Source organism: Chelon labrosus, assembly GCF_963514085.1.
Source record: "Chelon labrosus genome assembly, chromosome: 11".
Classification (NCBI taxonomy): Eukaryota; Metazoa; Chordata; class Actinopteri; order Mugiliformes; family Mugilidae; genus Chelon; species Chelon labrosus.
The window spans coordinates 3,020,876-3,034,989 of NC_140344.1; the positions used below are offsets into that span (position 1 = coordinate 3,020,876).

General features: G+C 40.0%; 1 protein-coding gene across 1 annotated transcript; it reads left to right on the top strand.

Annotated features, from left to right (window-relative positions):
* Nucleotides 1-904: 904 nt before the first annotated feature.
* Nucleotides 905-13,774, top strand: iqub (IQ motif and ubiquitin domain containing; the record flags this gene model as incomplete). The annotated part of the gene is made up of 13 exons (XM_084555551.1): nucleotides 905-1,067; nucleotides 1,843-1,953; nucleotides 2,728-2,866; nucleotides 3,431-3,594; nucleotides 4,978-5,153; nucleotides 9,101-9,256; nucleotides 9,944-10,154; nucleotides 10,243-10,418; nucleotides 11,461-11,631; nucleotides 12,072-12,248; nucleotides 12,337-12,585; nucleotides 12,672-12,857; nucleotides 13,497-13,774. The coding sequence occupies 13 exons, from the start codon at nucleotides 905-907 to the stop codon at nucleotides 13,692-13,694; spliced, it is 2,277 nt and encodes a 758-aa protein (XP_084411677.1). The 3' UTR covers nucleotides 13,695-13,774.
* Nucleotides 13,775-14,114: the final 340 nt, after the last annotated feature.

The following is a 14,114-nucleotide window of genomic DNA, read 5'->3' on the forward strand; positions in this document are numbered from 1 at the left end:
GAACCGGAGGGTTAGTAGTAGATCCCCGGGACACGCCACATGCCGCAGTGTCCTAGGGCAAGACACTGATCCCCAGTTGCTCCCAATACTCTGCACTGGTGTGTGAATGTGTGTTTGCTATTATGAGTGAATGGGTAGATGTGTCACTGTGACTGTAAAACACTTTGAATACAGAGAAGTAGAAAAGAGCTATATAAAAACAAGACCATTTACCACTCACAAGCTACATCCTCCAAAATGATCATCCAGATGAATTACCACCATTCTGATGCTGTTCCAACATCAGATGAACACTATAATGAGTCTATTATATTAGAATATAGTTCTTTACGCCAGTGTACCTAATGAACTGGCAAATGAGTGTATATTACAAGTATGATTGATTAACACCAGTATGAATCATTTTTATAATTTGAACAGATGTCTATTTCAGTAAAAGTAATGACTGTTTATCATTTTATTCTAGTATATTATTTAACTTACACTATTTTTATTCTTAAATAGCTTTTGGCAAGAACATATGAACTTTTGAATTTAACTAATTAAAAATCGACATATATAAGGAAATATATGCTTCTAAACGGAAGGTGACTTGCCCTACTGTTGCTATAGCAACGTGTAAACTTTGCTATAGCTGTTGCCCGGAAACCAAGCTAACGTAGGGAGGACAGTGGTACTAGCGCCTTGATAGCTCAAAATGTCAATTTGAAAAAAAGAAAAGAAAAAAAAGAAACGGTTTAAACGAATTCAAACCACTGTCAGCGGACCTGTTTTTAACCGTGTTGTGCATGTGGACTGGACGGTCTTGTTTGTTGTTTTTTTTGCGGAGGTTTTGTTAACTTCAGCTAAGTTAGCTTGAGTTTAGCTTTAGTTCGCATTTCAGCTAGGTGGTCAGTTAAACACCATGTTGGAACTAAGTGAAAGCGAAGAAAAGGACGTTAAAGAAGAAGAGGAGGATGGAAACACGGGAACAAACCCACAACCAGTTGGAAGTACTGTAGAGGAGCCGCCAGAGGATGACAAAGAGCCGGGGAGTGATAGAGAAGAGCAGCGGCCTGGAAAGTCATGTAGGTGAATCCAGGCTGAGTTGACTTCCTTGGCAGTTTTTCTGTTAGAGTGAATAAATAGCACGGCAAATGATAATGCTATCAACCTCATTGACAACAGACATTTGACAGTATAGCTACACTAAGTATGCTATGGCATTAAGTGTGCAATATGTCAGCGCTGACAATAATATGCAGCCATTCACAGCGGTATTGTTTACTGTGCACTTTCTGCAGTGAGTGAGATACATTATTCATAACAGTCTTAACAAGAAATCCTGTTTGGATTGTGATACAAATACTTTTCATCCCAACAACCACTTCCACAGTTTCATCTGCATGTCTACATATATAGTCTGTTTCAGATTTAATCCATATTTAAATCAGAACAACAGTGAGATACAGCATCTGAGATTGAGTCTTGATCTAAAAACTTAAAAACATGAAATAAGAAAACTTTGAAGTGTAGTTTATTAGCACTTACTTTATTGCACAGTTTAAATGATAAAGCAGAGATTTCTATAAGTTTGTACTGATATCCAAAAGGAAGATCCTGAAGAAGCTGAAACTCAAACTAATCTACCAGATGACAACGAGCAACTACCAGGACTTCAGAAAACACAAAATAGAATAGGTTAGACAGTCACGGATCAATCTAATTATGCAAACTAAAAGATAACTTTTTGTTTTTCTCTGTCTAACTGAGGATGATGAGGGTGAAGCAGTTTTACATATAGTAACTGACTAGTGACACCTTTATTGCAATCACGGTGTGTTTTGTATGATGATTGTGCAGATGTATTGGAAAGTGTGGAAGAAGTTGAAACACAGGCAGACTTTCCTGATGATGCAGAGCAGCTTAAAGAGCCCCAGAAAAAAGAAAATGTTGGGAACTCGACAGCCACGGGTAAGAAAGCAATATAAACCTATACATAATATACAGACAAGTGCCATAATACTACAAGAAGAGGAAACCCCAGAACGTGTTCAATAGAGTTACCCTTTTCAAATTTCAGTGTTTCTCATGAATGTGCTGTACTGATTTTATTTTCTTTAAATACATTTATTGAGCTTATTTTCCATCAACAAAATGATGTTGATTTCTACACCATAGATTTTATTTTAGCTCACTTAAAATCATCTCTACACAGTGTGGCTCATTTTAATTTTTCACGCATCAGTAACAGTTTTAATTTCAGTTTGGTATTTTTGCAGAGTAAAAAACATAGAGGCATGATATTAACTTGCCATAGCAAGATGCAAATCATACTCATGCAATGATTGTCGCAGATTTGTGTATGAAGTGTTGTGCCATGCTGTTTCTAGGTAACCTGACAGGATTTATTCAACATGAGGATCAATATCTTCTTAAAGTTCTATTAGCAGCTACCAAGGCTACAGTCTCAAAGAAAATATATTAAGCAGACAACAGAGCTCTAAGGTAGTAGATGGAAAATAGAGACTTATGAATAACTCAAGATTTTAGTAATATATAACTAACTAAAGATAGACTAAATATAAAATCTAGATGAACTCTTTATGTTCTGTATTAGCTGTATTAAAAAGTATTTCCCATTATAAACTACACATTGTCAAAATAAAGTCTCACAAAACAATAACACAATAGATTTCACGGATAAGCCCACAGACTGTGTCAGAATTTGTCTCTGTGCTGCTGTAGTGAAGGTGGTGCTGGAGCCGGAGGGCCATGTGATGACTGTGGCTTTTGCCATCGGTCTCAGCATTCAGGAGCTGAAGACTCACCTCGCCTCAGAGCTCAGAGTCCCTGCTGAGGTCCTTCAGCTGTCGCTGGATGGTATGTGGCTTTGTCTTTTGTTCATGATTTGAAGAATTGTGAGAGTAGTCAGTTCATTGCGGCAACCATCTATCCCAGCCAGCATTTGTCAGTTAAAAACAACAATCATAATCATCTTAGAAGACTGCATATTAGACTGGTGGTTCTCAAACTCTTAGTCTCTCATGTCTCCTCTTTGGTGGCCAACAAGCCCTGCAGTTCACCTTCCTTTCTAATAAACAGATGGAATATTTACGAGTTGATAATGATACCTTGGAAATATGAACATTTCTCATCAGTACAAAAGCAGAAATTATTTATGTTAGATTAGATTTTCAGAGCAACACTTTCTATGAAGAATTTGGGATTTTCACTGGGGAGAGCTGCATATTTCGCCATATTTCCCTGGATGACTCCAAATTCGCTTTCGGCCAGCACTGTCTTCACCTTATTGTCATTACTGCAGAAGAACTGCAGCTGTAACCTGTTTATTTAAAGCTTGCTGCTGCATGTTAATATGAATTTTCATAGAATCATACCAACCTCATGCATAATATGACTGCTGGGACTTGGGTTGTTTTTCAGGCAGAGAGGTGGAGGAACAGCAGAGTCTGATGGAGCTTGGTGTCCGCCCTCACAGCTCCACAAGGATGGAGATGTGCTCCACCGACCCAAGTTCCCACCCCCTCCGCCCCATTCGCCCCCCAGAGCACGACAGCATGCCTGATGTTATCACTGTACAAGTTCAAACAGGTATGAATACCCATTTTTCTACACTGTCCTTATATGCCAAGGGAAAAATTACAAGAATTTGCATTTTGCACTGTTGGATTGTGGATTGTAAGTAGAGCTTCAAAATGCAAAAAGACCAAACTGGAGCAAGAGACAAAAATAGATAGTAGGCTGTTTATTAAAACTGCATTTATTATCAAACACGCTGTTAATCAGCTGATCAAAAGAACTGAAGTCCGTTTTTGTAAACTTCCCTTGGTATCCATCCCCAAACGTTTTCAATGGGATTTAGATCAGGGTAACAGGCAGGATGGTCCAAAAGAGAAACGTTATTCTCTTGGAAGAAGTCCTTGTGAGCTGCAGCGTTGTCTTATTGAAAGATCCAGTCATAACTGCACAGACAAGGGCCCTCAGTCAAGAGGGATGCCTGTTGCAGCATCTCCTTATAGCCAGCCACTGTTTGACGTCCCTGCCACCACCACCTTCCACTGAAGGAAAAAGCACCCAGATCATGATGGCACCTCTTCCACTGTGCTGCATAGAAAACATCTCCAGTGAGAACTCCTTGTCATGTCAGTAAGGTTGGGAGCCATCAGGACTGTTCAGGTCAAATTTTTACAGTCAGAGAATAAAACTTCCTTCCACCTTTTAGTGTCCCATGTTTGGTGCTCTCTTACAAAATCCAAACAGGTGAGTTTGTGGCATGGGAGGAGACGTGGTCTTTGTTTATTGTTCTTCAGGCCCTTCTCTCACAGTTACTGTCTTATGGTTATTGCACTGACTTAGCCTTTCTCAGGCTATGGTCTTAAATTTTTGATCAGCTGATGAACTGTTTGAGTTTAAATGTAGTTTTCAGTGAATTGCCTGCTCTTTATTTATTGTCTTCTACTCCAGGTTCTTCTTTTTTCATTTTGAAGCTCTACTTACAACCTGGTCACAATCGACCAGTGCACAGTGCAAATAATTGTAATTTCTCCCCCGGTCTTAAGAGTTTGTTCTGAATGTGGAGGCAGCTGTTTGGCAACGTGTTAACTACCCAATTCACTTTTGCTGTCTTGCTGTGAGAATGAATGATTGTTTGGTGTGGACCAGCTAGCTTTGCAAAATCAATATTTAGTCCTCAGACTTATACATATACTGATGAAATTGTATTAACATAAGCTGCTGTAGCTCTGTTTGCCCAAATTGATGTTATACGTTTGGTAGATAGATTTTCTATTGTTTCTTTTTGTTATAAAAAGAAACAATAGCAGTTATTTTAAATTAAGATTTTATTTTAGAATCTTTTTCTGTTGGATTTATGGACCAAACACTGAATGACAGAAACACAATAAACTTCACACTTTGAACTATTATACCAGCTAGAAACTCTGACAGCATATCCATCCCTGAACTGATGTCCAGGTGAGGGGGGGTTCCAGGAGGTGGTGGTGGAGATTGAGCGTCCCCGGAAACAAAAGGCCTTCCTGGGAGGCTACAGGCACCAGCTGACGGGAGTGGAGTACCATCACGCCGCCATCCAGACACTGCCCAAGAGAAGACCTGACAGAGGAGTGATCGTCTTTAGCCGCGACACACAGGTAAAGAATGAACAGAGCTTAAAAAAAAAAAAAAAAAAAAACTTTCACACAAAATATTAGTGTCAGCATCAGTATGATGGGTGTGATCATTTAATCATTTTTAAAACAAAAAAATGCCATTTCAAGCAAGCAAAGACATTTCAAGCAATGAGGACAATGGAGCTGCTGTTAAAGTTGTTGTTTAAGATATGTGTGTGTTTGGAGCGGTCATTCATTACTGCAAAGCAGCATTCTCACTCATGCATGAGACAGAACATGAATTCATGTACAAATTAAACAGTCTAATTACAGAGCGAGTGAAGGAGCGTAAACGAGCTTCTTGAACCAGGAGACAGAAGACGAATGGTCACAGTGACACCTTTCTTTTCAGCATGAGATATAATTAGTTTGATTCTGTCATTGTCCTGCGTTGTTATATCCAGTAAAAATACTTTCATTTACAGTCAATAATCTTGTTAGCTCTTTCAGGGTAAAATTGAATTATACAGGAGGCTGTAGTTATCTGAGGCTTGTGTTCTGTGCTATAGAGAGACGTAATAATATCATACCTCTCGATATAATACAGTTTAATAGCAGCACCGATTACAACCTACACAATGGCCATACAGTAGAATCAACTCCTTTCTAAAACAGTTTTAAGACAAACTGAACATCATAATGTTCATGAATGAGGGCAGTTGAATGAGACTGTGTATTGTAAAGCAGTGTTTTAATGTTTAAACACGTTCCCTCCAAAGTCTGTCACCATAATGCTACGGGGTTGTGAGGTGATTAATAGGTTAAAAACAGAGAAGCCTAGCAATAACTTAGAGCACTTATAATTATATTTGCAGTAGTGCACCACCTGTAAGAGTGTCTTTCAGTTAGCTTAGAATAAAGAGGGAGTAGTTCATTCATTCATTCATTCATTCATTCATCTTCTGTAACCGCTTGTTCCTGTTAAATGTGATCTAGTTAAGGCAGTTCAATTATAGGAGTTGCAGAGGGACAGGGCTGTCCTAACTTTCGTGAGGACTTTATTGTTTGGACTTTCCCACATCAAGATACACCAGGTCTTCCAGGAAATAAATACTTTCCAGGAAGTTTGAGTACACATGAAATCTTTAAACTTTTAACCTTCCAAGAAGCAGGTACAGTTTTATGAGTTCAGGATGATCCAGCTTGTTCTCTGTAAAGTCTTCTAGATAACTGAGAAAGCTTTCTTCCTGGAACAGACCTCCTGCCTTCACTGTGTTTCTGATAATGATTTTAATTCTTCCAAATGAATCAGGAATTAAGGTCCTGTCATATCCCAGGGATTTTTGCCAACAACAAATCTTTTGTCACAGCAAAACCTCCTGTGATGAACTATATGGGGTATGTATTAGTATGGTGACATATGTATGCAGGTGCATGTGAAAACTCTCCAGTGAGGATGACTTCATATTTTCCAATGTTTCTCTACATCTCCTCTGCTCTTCATCTTTTAGCGTAACACACTATCTTAATATGCATCCATTGCTTCATTTACCTTCTGTCTGCCACTGAAGACTCTTTTTGTTGTCTTTCTTGTTTTCTTGCCATGTCTGATCTTTTTCTTTGTGCCTTTGTGTTTAACACTTCACTTAAATATACACAAATAACTCCAGTAATATCATGTTCAGTAAGATTTTAAAGTAAAATAATTTAAGTCAGTTCCCTCTTGAGTCCTGAGCTCCATCAGGAGCAATTCTGTTGTTGATTGGAAGAATGGAACAGAATACTACTCAGGCCTCTCCTCTTAGTGTCATGGATTTCACATTTTTTAAAAAAACATGTTAAAAAACTCTTGAAATTCTACTCCACATTGACATTATTATATTCCATCACATCTGCAGATTTGTTCGATGCACATTGATGCTTCCAGTGTGCTGTTCTAAAACATTCCAAAGGTGTTCTAACAGATTCAGGTCTAGCAAATCAGTGATGATGATGAGGAAAGAAAATAAAACATGACACATTCCCAACGCTGTTACAGTACCAACCTGGACTGTTAACAAATCACAGGTTGGTTCCATGGATTCGTGCTGTTGATGCCAAATTCTGTGCTTCAGTCAAGATTTATCAGTCCAGTCTACTTTTTCCAGTTTTCAGCCAGTGCCATCGTGCTTTCTGACATGAGTTTTATCCGACATAGGCCTCTGCTGTTATAATGCATGATCCGCCCCAAGACTGGATGTCTTGTGTATTCTGAGCTGCTTTTTGCTTAGCAGAGTTGCGGAGGTTGGCTGTGTTACTGTTGCCTCTCTGTCAGCTCCAACTAGTCTGGTCATTGTATTTTTCATCAGCAAGGCATTTCCAACCACAGAACTGCTGCTCACAGGTAATTTGTTTTCCAGATGGAGACTGATTGATACATGCGTGAATAAAAAGGTCTGTAGCGTTCTTAAGAATGTGACTGCTATGTGACCCCTTGCTAAATGAGAATTACTTGATGCATATTGTTATTTCTGGTAATTCTTCCTGATCTGCACTGCTTTCTGTGAACACATCTCCAGGGTAGAGGATTTTTTTGCTAATTCAGGCAGCTCAATGAACACAACAGAATAAAATATGGTGACTCAGAGTCATGCCACTTCCAGAATTTCTCCAAATGGCACTGCAACTGTGACGTGCAGGGATGCCCAGGGATGGGCATGAGGAGGAGTACAGGAACTTGTTGAACAACTTTGTTTCATGGTGCAGAGCGGACCACCTACTTATCAACAATAACAGCTTCTTGACAGCTATAACTACAGCCTTTTTTTCTTTTTTTTTCAGTTTCACAATCATTATTATTTCCCAAGATAGTGTACCTTTAAAAGGAACTGTGATTGAACTGGAACTGAAAGAAAAATATCGTAAAATTTTATTTCACATACATTTATATTGAATTATTTGCTGTTCTGGCCATGAAATTCTGGACAACTCAGCAGACGTGTGGCACGTTCCCGGGAAGTAATCATTTACAAAAAATTCTTCAACCATAATCAGCTGTTTTTTTTTGTTTTGTTTTTTGTGGCTGTGGGGTGTAGAGGAGCATGAAACAACAGAGGGTTCTCAGTATGTATGACTCCATCAGATGGAGGTAATATGTGACTCACTCACTTCACCTTCACCCCAAGTAGGTATCTCTCTTCTCCACACACAGGTGCCCTTTGCCTCTGGACTATGTGTACGACTCACAAACACATGCACAATGTTTCTCTCTCTTTCTCCCTCTAATGATGGTGGTTGGCTCATTAGAGATGTTCATACATGAAGACACGCACCACCGCGATAATGAGATATCTCTGCCTGTTGGTTGCTCTGGTGTTGTCGTGAGACCATCCCTCAGTGAAGATTGTCTCTACACATCCATCCATTGTGTATCATCTTAAAGCTAAACCTTTATGTCAAATCTATGTCAAGGGGGATACGTTTTTGGAGAAAAAGACACAAATTGAGACATTTAGGTGGTTCTGTCTTTTTGTGGTTTGTTTGCACCTATTTTTCGTCATTTTGCATCTTGTTGTGTTTGTTCTGATCTGTTTTTTCTTAGTAAATTTTCTTCTTTACCTTTCTTTGTCACAAGTTTTCTTCTCACATTTGTTTAGCTCTCTTTGTTTTGTGGTGCATTATTTCCCTCCATCCACTACAAGTAGAGGCTTCTAGGTAGAGGCCCACCTCTACCTGGTCTCTTGTCAGGCAGAACCAACTGTATATTTTCACTGGTATAGCTGGTATCTGAAACTGGCAACACATTTTACAGTGGGTGTGTTTTTGAACCCAGGAATCCCTAAAATCTAGGCTCCTCTATGCTAAGAAGGGTGGATCAGAGACGTTTGATCATGCATTAAAATGTGTTTTACATGTCTCATTTTTAAAACTTAAATTTTACAGGAGAAAAGGACTGTGTTTGAAATTCAGTCAGTCTTTTGTCAATTCAGTCAATCTTTTCTGTCTGTCAGACGGTAGAGGTCCAGTCTCAGGCTCAGCAATGTCCAGTCAACGTCTCCACCCAGATGACTGGGATTGGTTGCTACGTCTCGTGCATGAACGACAAGCTGGTCTCCCCTGGGAAATACTTCACAGCTGATGAGCACCATGACAGGAGGCTGAGAGCTGTGGGTGACACGTAATGTTTTTATGCTTACATCACCAGTCAAATTTCTGAACACAATACAACACCATCACAGCTTCCTCCTTAAAACATAATGGTGGGAAACACAAATGCAGATACGATCCATTCACCACTCACAAAGACACAGCAACAGGAACCAATAATCGCAAATTGGCACTCATCAAACTGAAGTCCAGATTTCCACTAGTCTAATATCCATTCCTTGTGTGATAGTCTCCTTCTGGGTTGATCTCGGAGGTTGGTAACTCTAATGAACTTCTCCTAATGAACTGCAGCAGAGGGGGCTCTTGATCTCCCTGTCCTGCACTTCAAGACCATTTCAAAGTGCTTGTAATGGTTGTATGCCTTAATTTTGATTTATAGCCATATAAATGAAGAAATGACGAGTAGCTGTTTCCAAACATCTGAATGGTACTGTATGTGTGTCGAAATACATTTAAGAAGAAAAATAATAAAATTGTGCAACTCTGAGTACTTATTGAGATAATGAAGTTTAACTCATGATAAAAAAAATAAAGACAAACATACGACCAGGTTGTGTGTAAGCTGCAACACAAATGCAGGTATGATTATAGATAATAAATGCAATATAAATAGGAATGTATTCTGTATTTTACTTTTAATATAAAATATACATACATGTACATACTGTATCTTATCACTTCCCCAGGTAATGTGTCTACAGTCGTTTGCTCGGCGGTGGCTGGCCCAACAGGCAGTAGACCACCTGAGGAAGGAGCGCAACCGACGGCTGGCCTGGCTGGAGCTGCAGGAGAGGAGGAGGCAGGAAGAGAAAGAGGAACAGCTGAGAGACCGCCGCCACCGCTGGATGAACCCACAGAAGACGGAAGACTTCAACCTGTTGTACCACGCTCTAGAGAGTAGGGTTGAGGGGGGTGGAGGTCTCACATTGCTGTACACCTATGATTGATGTTGATGAGCAAAAGGTTTTAACGGTGTGTGTTTCAGAGTGGAGGAGTGAGGAGGAACAGCGGATCAACTCGACCCTCCAAGGAGCTGAGAGAAAGGCAGCTCTCTGCTTGTTGGTAGAGCAGGAGACGCAGCTCATCGCTGCCATTGGACAACATCGCATCACCGTCCAAAACAACAACTATGACAAAACTGTGAGGAACTTCCTGGATAAGGTTAGGTTTCACTCCTACTCCTCTACTCCGATCTCACAATCCAAAACTGAGCAGTTAAAAACTAGGACTGCAACCCAAAATTATTTTTATGGGTTATTATTTGAGTAGAGAACAGAAATCTAACAAAAACACAAAGGAGTGGGTCAAAGTAAATCAATTAGCACTCCTTTGTCTTGAATATTTTTCCTGTCTATGGGCTGTCAGCAGCTGTCATATGTATATACAAAGGTGCTATATGAGGTGTAAGTGTGATTGTTTTATTTTGGAAGCAGTTTCGTCCCCTTTTAGCATCACTCAAGCTGCAAGTTTTCTCAGACCTGATAACCCATGTTATCCTAGCATGATCTGACAATGTTCCAAAGAGTGTCTTGTAATGTGAATGTTTGTTTATCTCAGTCTTCAAATGCTCCATAAATGTTCAGTGGGTTGAGGTCAGGTGACTAAGAAGTAAGAAATTCAGTATCATTCTCTCTCCTATTGGTCACCCATTTTTTTCTGCCACAAATCTCATACTTGGATTGATCAGATGCATCATCAGAAATGTTGGCATGTCTTTGTCCAGTCCATGTGTGTGTCCTTGTTTCCCATCCTGAGAAGTTGTTTAGAGATGCTACTTTGAGACTCCCTTCTTTTGCATTCTATATTTAGCCAATTCTATATCTATGATGAAGTTTCTTTTCTATCTCTCAGTGGAGAAAGCTTAAGATGTCATCTATGACAGTTCCCAGTCATCTTGGTTATGCTATATCCAAAAAACTAATCTGAAACAAAGACAGATGGACTTGTTGGGTGTCTTGAAGAGTGTCCAACTTTTTAACTACAACCATTTGTGGGTGGTGTGTCTCCACTGTACATGTAATTCAATTAATGACCTTCATAAATTGAAAAGATAGGTCTTCTTGCCCTACTAGTTTTTAAAGGTAGTAAGTAATATTCTGTTTGTTTTTTTTTTCTTTTTTGGTGAAAACCGCGTGAAGCATATTAATAATAATTATTTTTGAATCTCATTAAATACCTGAATATATTCTATTGTCTGTACCAGTCGGCTGCCCCTCATAAGTGGCGAGCGGCAGACGGCCGTCTGATCGAGATGGACAGTGTGCAAACCATCAGAGCCGGAGAGCTGCGAGATCTCTACAACAACATTAGCCAGTCCACAGTAAGCCTCGAGGAGAGGCTCCAAGTCCTGATGTCACTTAAACACACTGTCAAGGTATTGACAACCATATTGCTATAAGGTTGACAAGGTGTTATCTGGTGTATCTTTACAATTCTAATAAACGTGACGGTAGTGGAATTGAATCCCATAAAAAAACATTAAACTTACTGTTTGGAAAGCGGTAAAGATACCCTATTAGAGAAACCGTTAGAAAAAAACCCCGAATTAACCTCTATAAAACAAGTGTAGCAAAAGTAGTATACAAACACAACACAAATAGCGTTGATAGGACCATTCAGAGTAGACGCATAATAACATATATAGAATTTAACAGGATGTTGTAAGGCCATGTTCATAATATAGCACTCCATCTTCTTTGACCTGGATGTACAAACCTTAGTATATCAAAATATTACAACTCTTGTTTTAAATGAGCATTACAGTTGCACAGGGAAGCTGTTGTTATTGTTGGATTGTCTGTCCTTATTCGGCAGGAGCATGAGTGTCAGCTGACCCGGGACATCGTGAATTTGATCGACAGGGAGGTGGACCTGATGACTCGAGGGGTTAAGTCAGGTAGTCTTGTGGGGTTGAGGAAGAGGGTCTGTACTCTTTTTCTCCAATACATCAAAACTCCTGCTTTCAACCCAGAAGTGTCTAAACTGCTGAAGGTGAGTACAGAGGACTCCTGGTCTGAGACTGTATGCTTAGGACACTCTCGAAAATAAATGTCTTGCTATGATTGAAAATTTATCCCAGGTTCCCCAGAACCCCACTCAGCTGAAGAATGACATGTTCCTCTGCCGCTGTTGTCACCGCTACCTGCGGTCTGCAGACTTCAGTGTGTCTGCCAGTGGCTGCCTGAGTGGTCGGTGCAGGCACTGTGACAGACTCGACAACATAGCTAGAACCCGCAATGACTTCTCCTTCTACAAAACCATTCTGAGGAGGTTGAGAGCTGAAGAGCAGCGGCTCAATGAAAAAGCCAAGATCCCCTTTCTGCTGCAGGTAGACAAATCTAGATCCTACAAGCCTCTGTAGATTTTTTTTCTGCTTCCTATACATTTTCCTGTGATATTTTCTCCTCGTTTCAGGTGGAGGACATGCGGTACCTGGTTGAGGCGATCTGGACGTCCCGCTCGGCCCTCAACGCCTCCAACGACCTCTACAACTTAGTGTTTGTTCGCTGGGAGCGTCGGAGGGACTGGAGCCCCTGGAACTGCATACTACTGTCCAAAGAAGAAACTTCAGCTCATTTGCAGGTGGAGGACGTCCACAAGGTCTGTTGATGTAAAGATTCAGATTCGCATCACATGATATACTCATCTGGTATTCACATGCAGTTGGTTTTGAGCTACCCCCTCAGTCATTACTCAGAATGACTAATGGCTTGAAACAAAGGCTTACACATTTACACTGGTATACTTTAAAGTTCTATCTCCAGTGTAACATTTACACTTAAGCCATTATAAACTGTCATCTTTAAATTAGGCACTCAAATTTTGCTGTGGCTCTCAACAATAAAAAAAATCATAGCCCTCTTTCCACCACAGCAAGTTTTCTGAGAGCCCAATAACTTTTCAGGACCTCAACATTTTTTTAATTAGTCAAACTAAGGTCTAAAATAAGTCCATGGTAGTTCATGGAAGGTCATCCTGGTTCCTCTGGCACATCACACTTTAAATTTCTTAGTTTCTGCAGTGGTCTTGGGCCTCTGGAGTATTTTAATTATTATAATGAACCATTTATTACCAGCTTCTCTTATGTTGTGACCTCTTTAACCTTCAGTAGTACTATGTAAACAAGTTAAAGTTCTTCACAGCATCTCTTAGCTATTTCCAAACAACCTTTTAAAGCCAACTGTTGTCCCACAAACTGAGTTTACCTCTGTATGTGTGTGTGTGTGTGTTTGTGTTCAGGCATACGAGACAACTTTTGTCCGCGGGGTCCAGCACAAACACGCGCTAGCTCGACGCCACTTCAGTCAAATCCCTGTGATGGCTGAGTACCTGGACTCTCATCCAGCTGCTGCCCTGGGCAACCAGCTTGTCTCTAAGCCCATCACTATGGCAACAGGCAAGCATGCCACCAGCACCACACCGACCATAGCTCGTTAAGAAACACTCTGTGTGGTTTACTTTTTTCTGACATTATTTCCCCCATCACTTATATTGCCTGTAACTTTCTGAGTGAAATCCAAAATAAAGTTCATGATGAATCCACACCCGGTTCTGACTCATGTAGATTCATTTCTGTTTTATTTTCAAAATTTATTTTTTACACACTTCTTAAGCTTTTGTTCTTTATTCATTTGTGGTTTTCTTAAAGAAAGTGTGTGGGTCACTTTGTCTCCATGGCAATGCAGAGACTCAAGGACTTTCCACAATTCAGCAAATTCAGGTTTAATACTTCAGAATCCTACTATTCAGTTTTTGGCCAAACTTAACATTCTATCAATCCAGGGTGTGGTGTGCAACATACAATGTGCTTGAAGTTGTACCCAAAGTTTTCAGTCTCACTCCCAGCGGCCTCTCCCA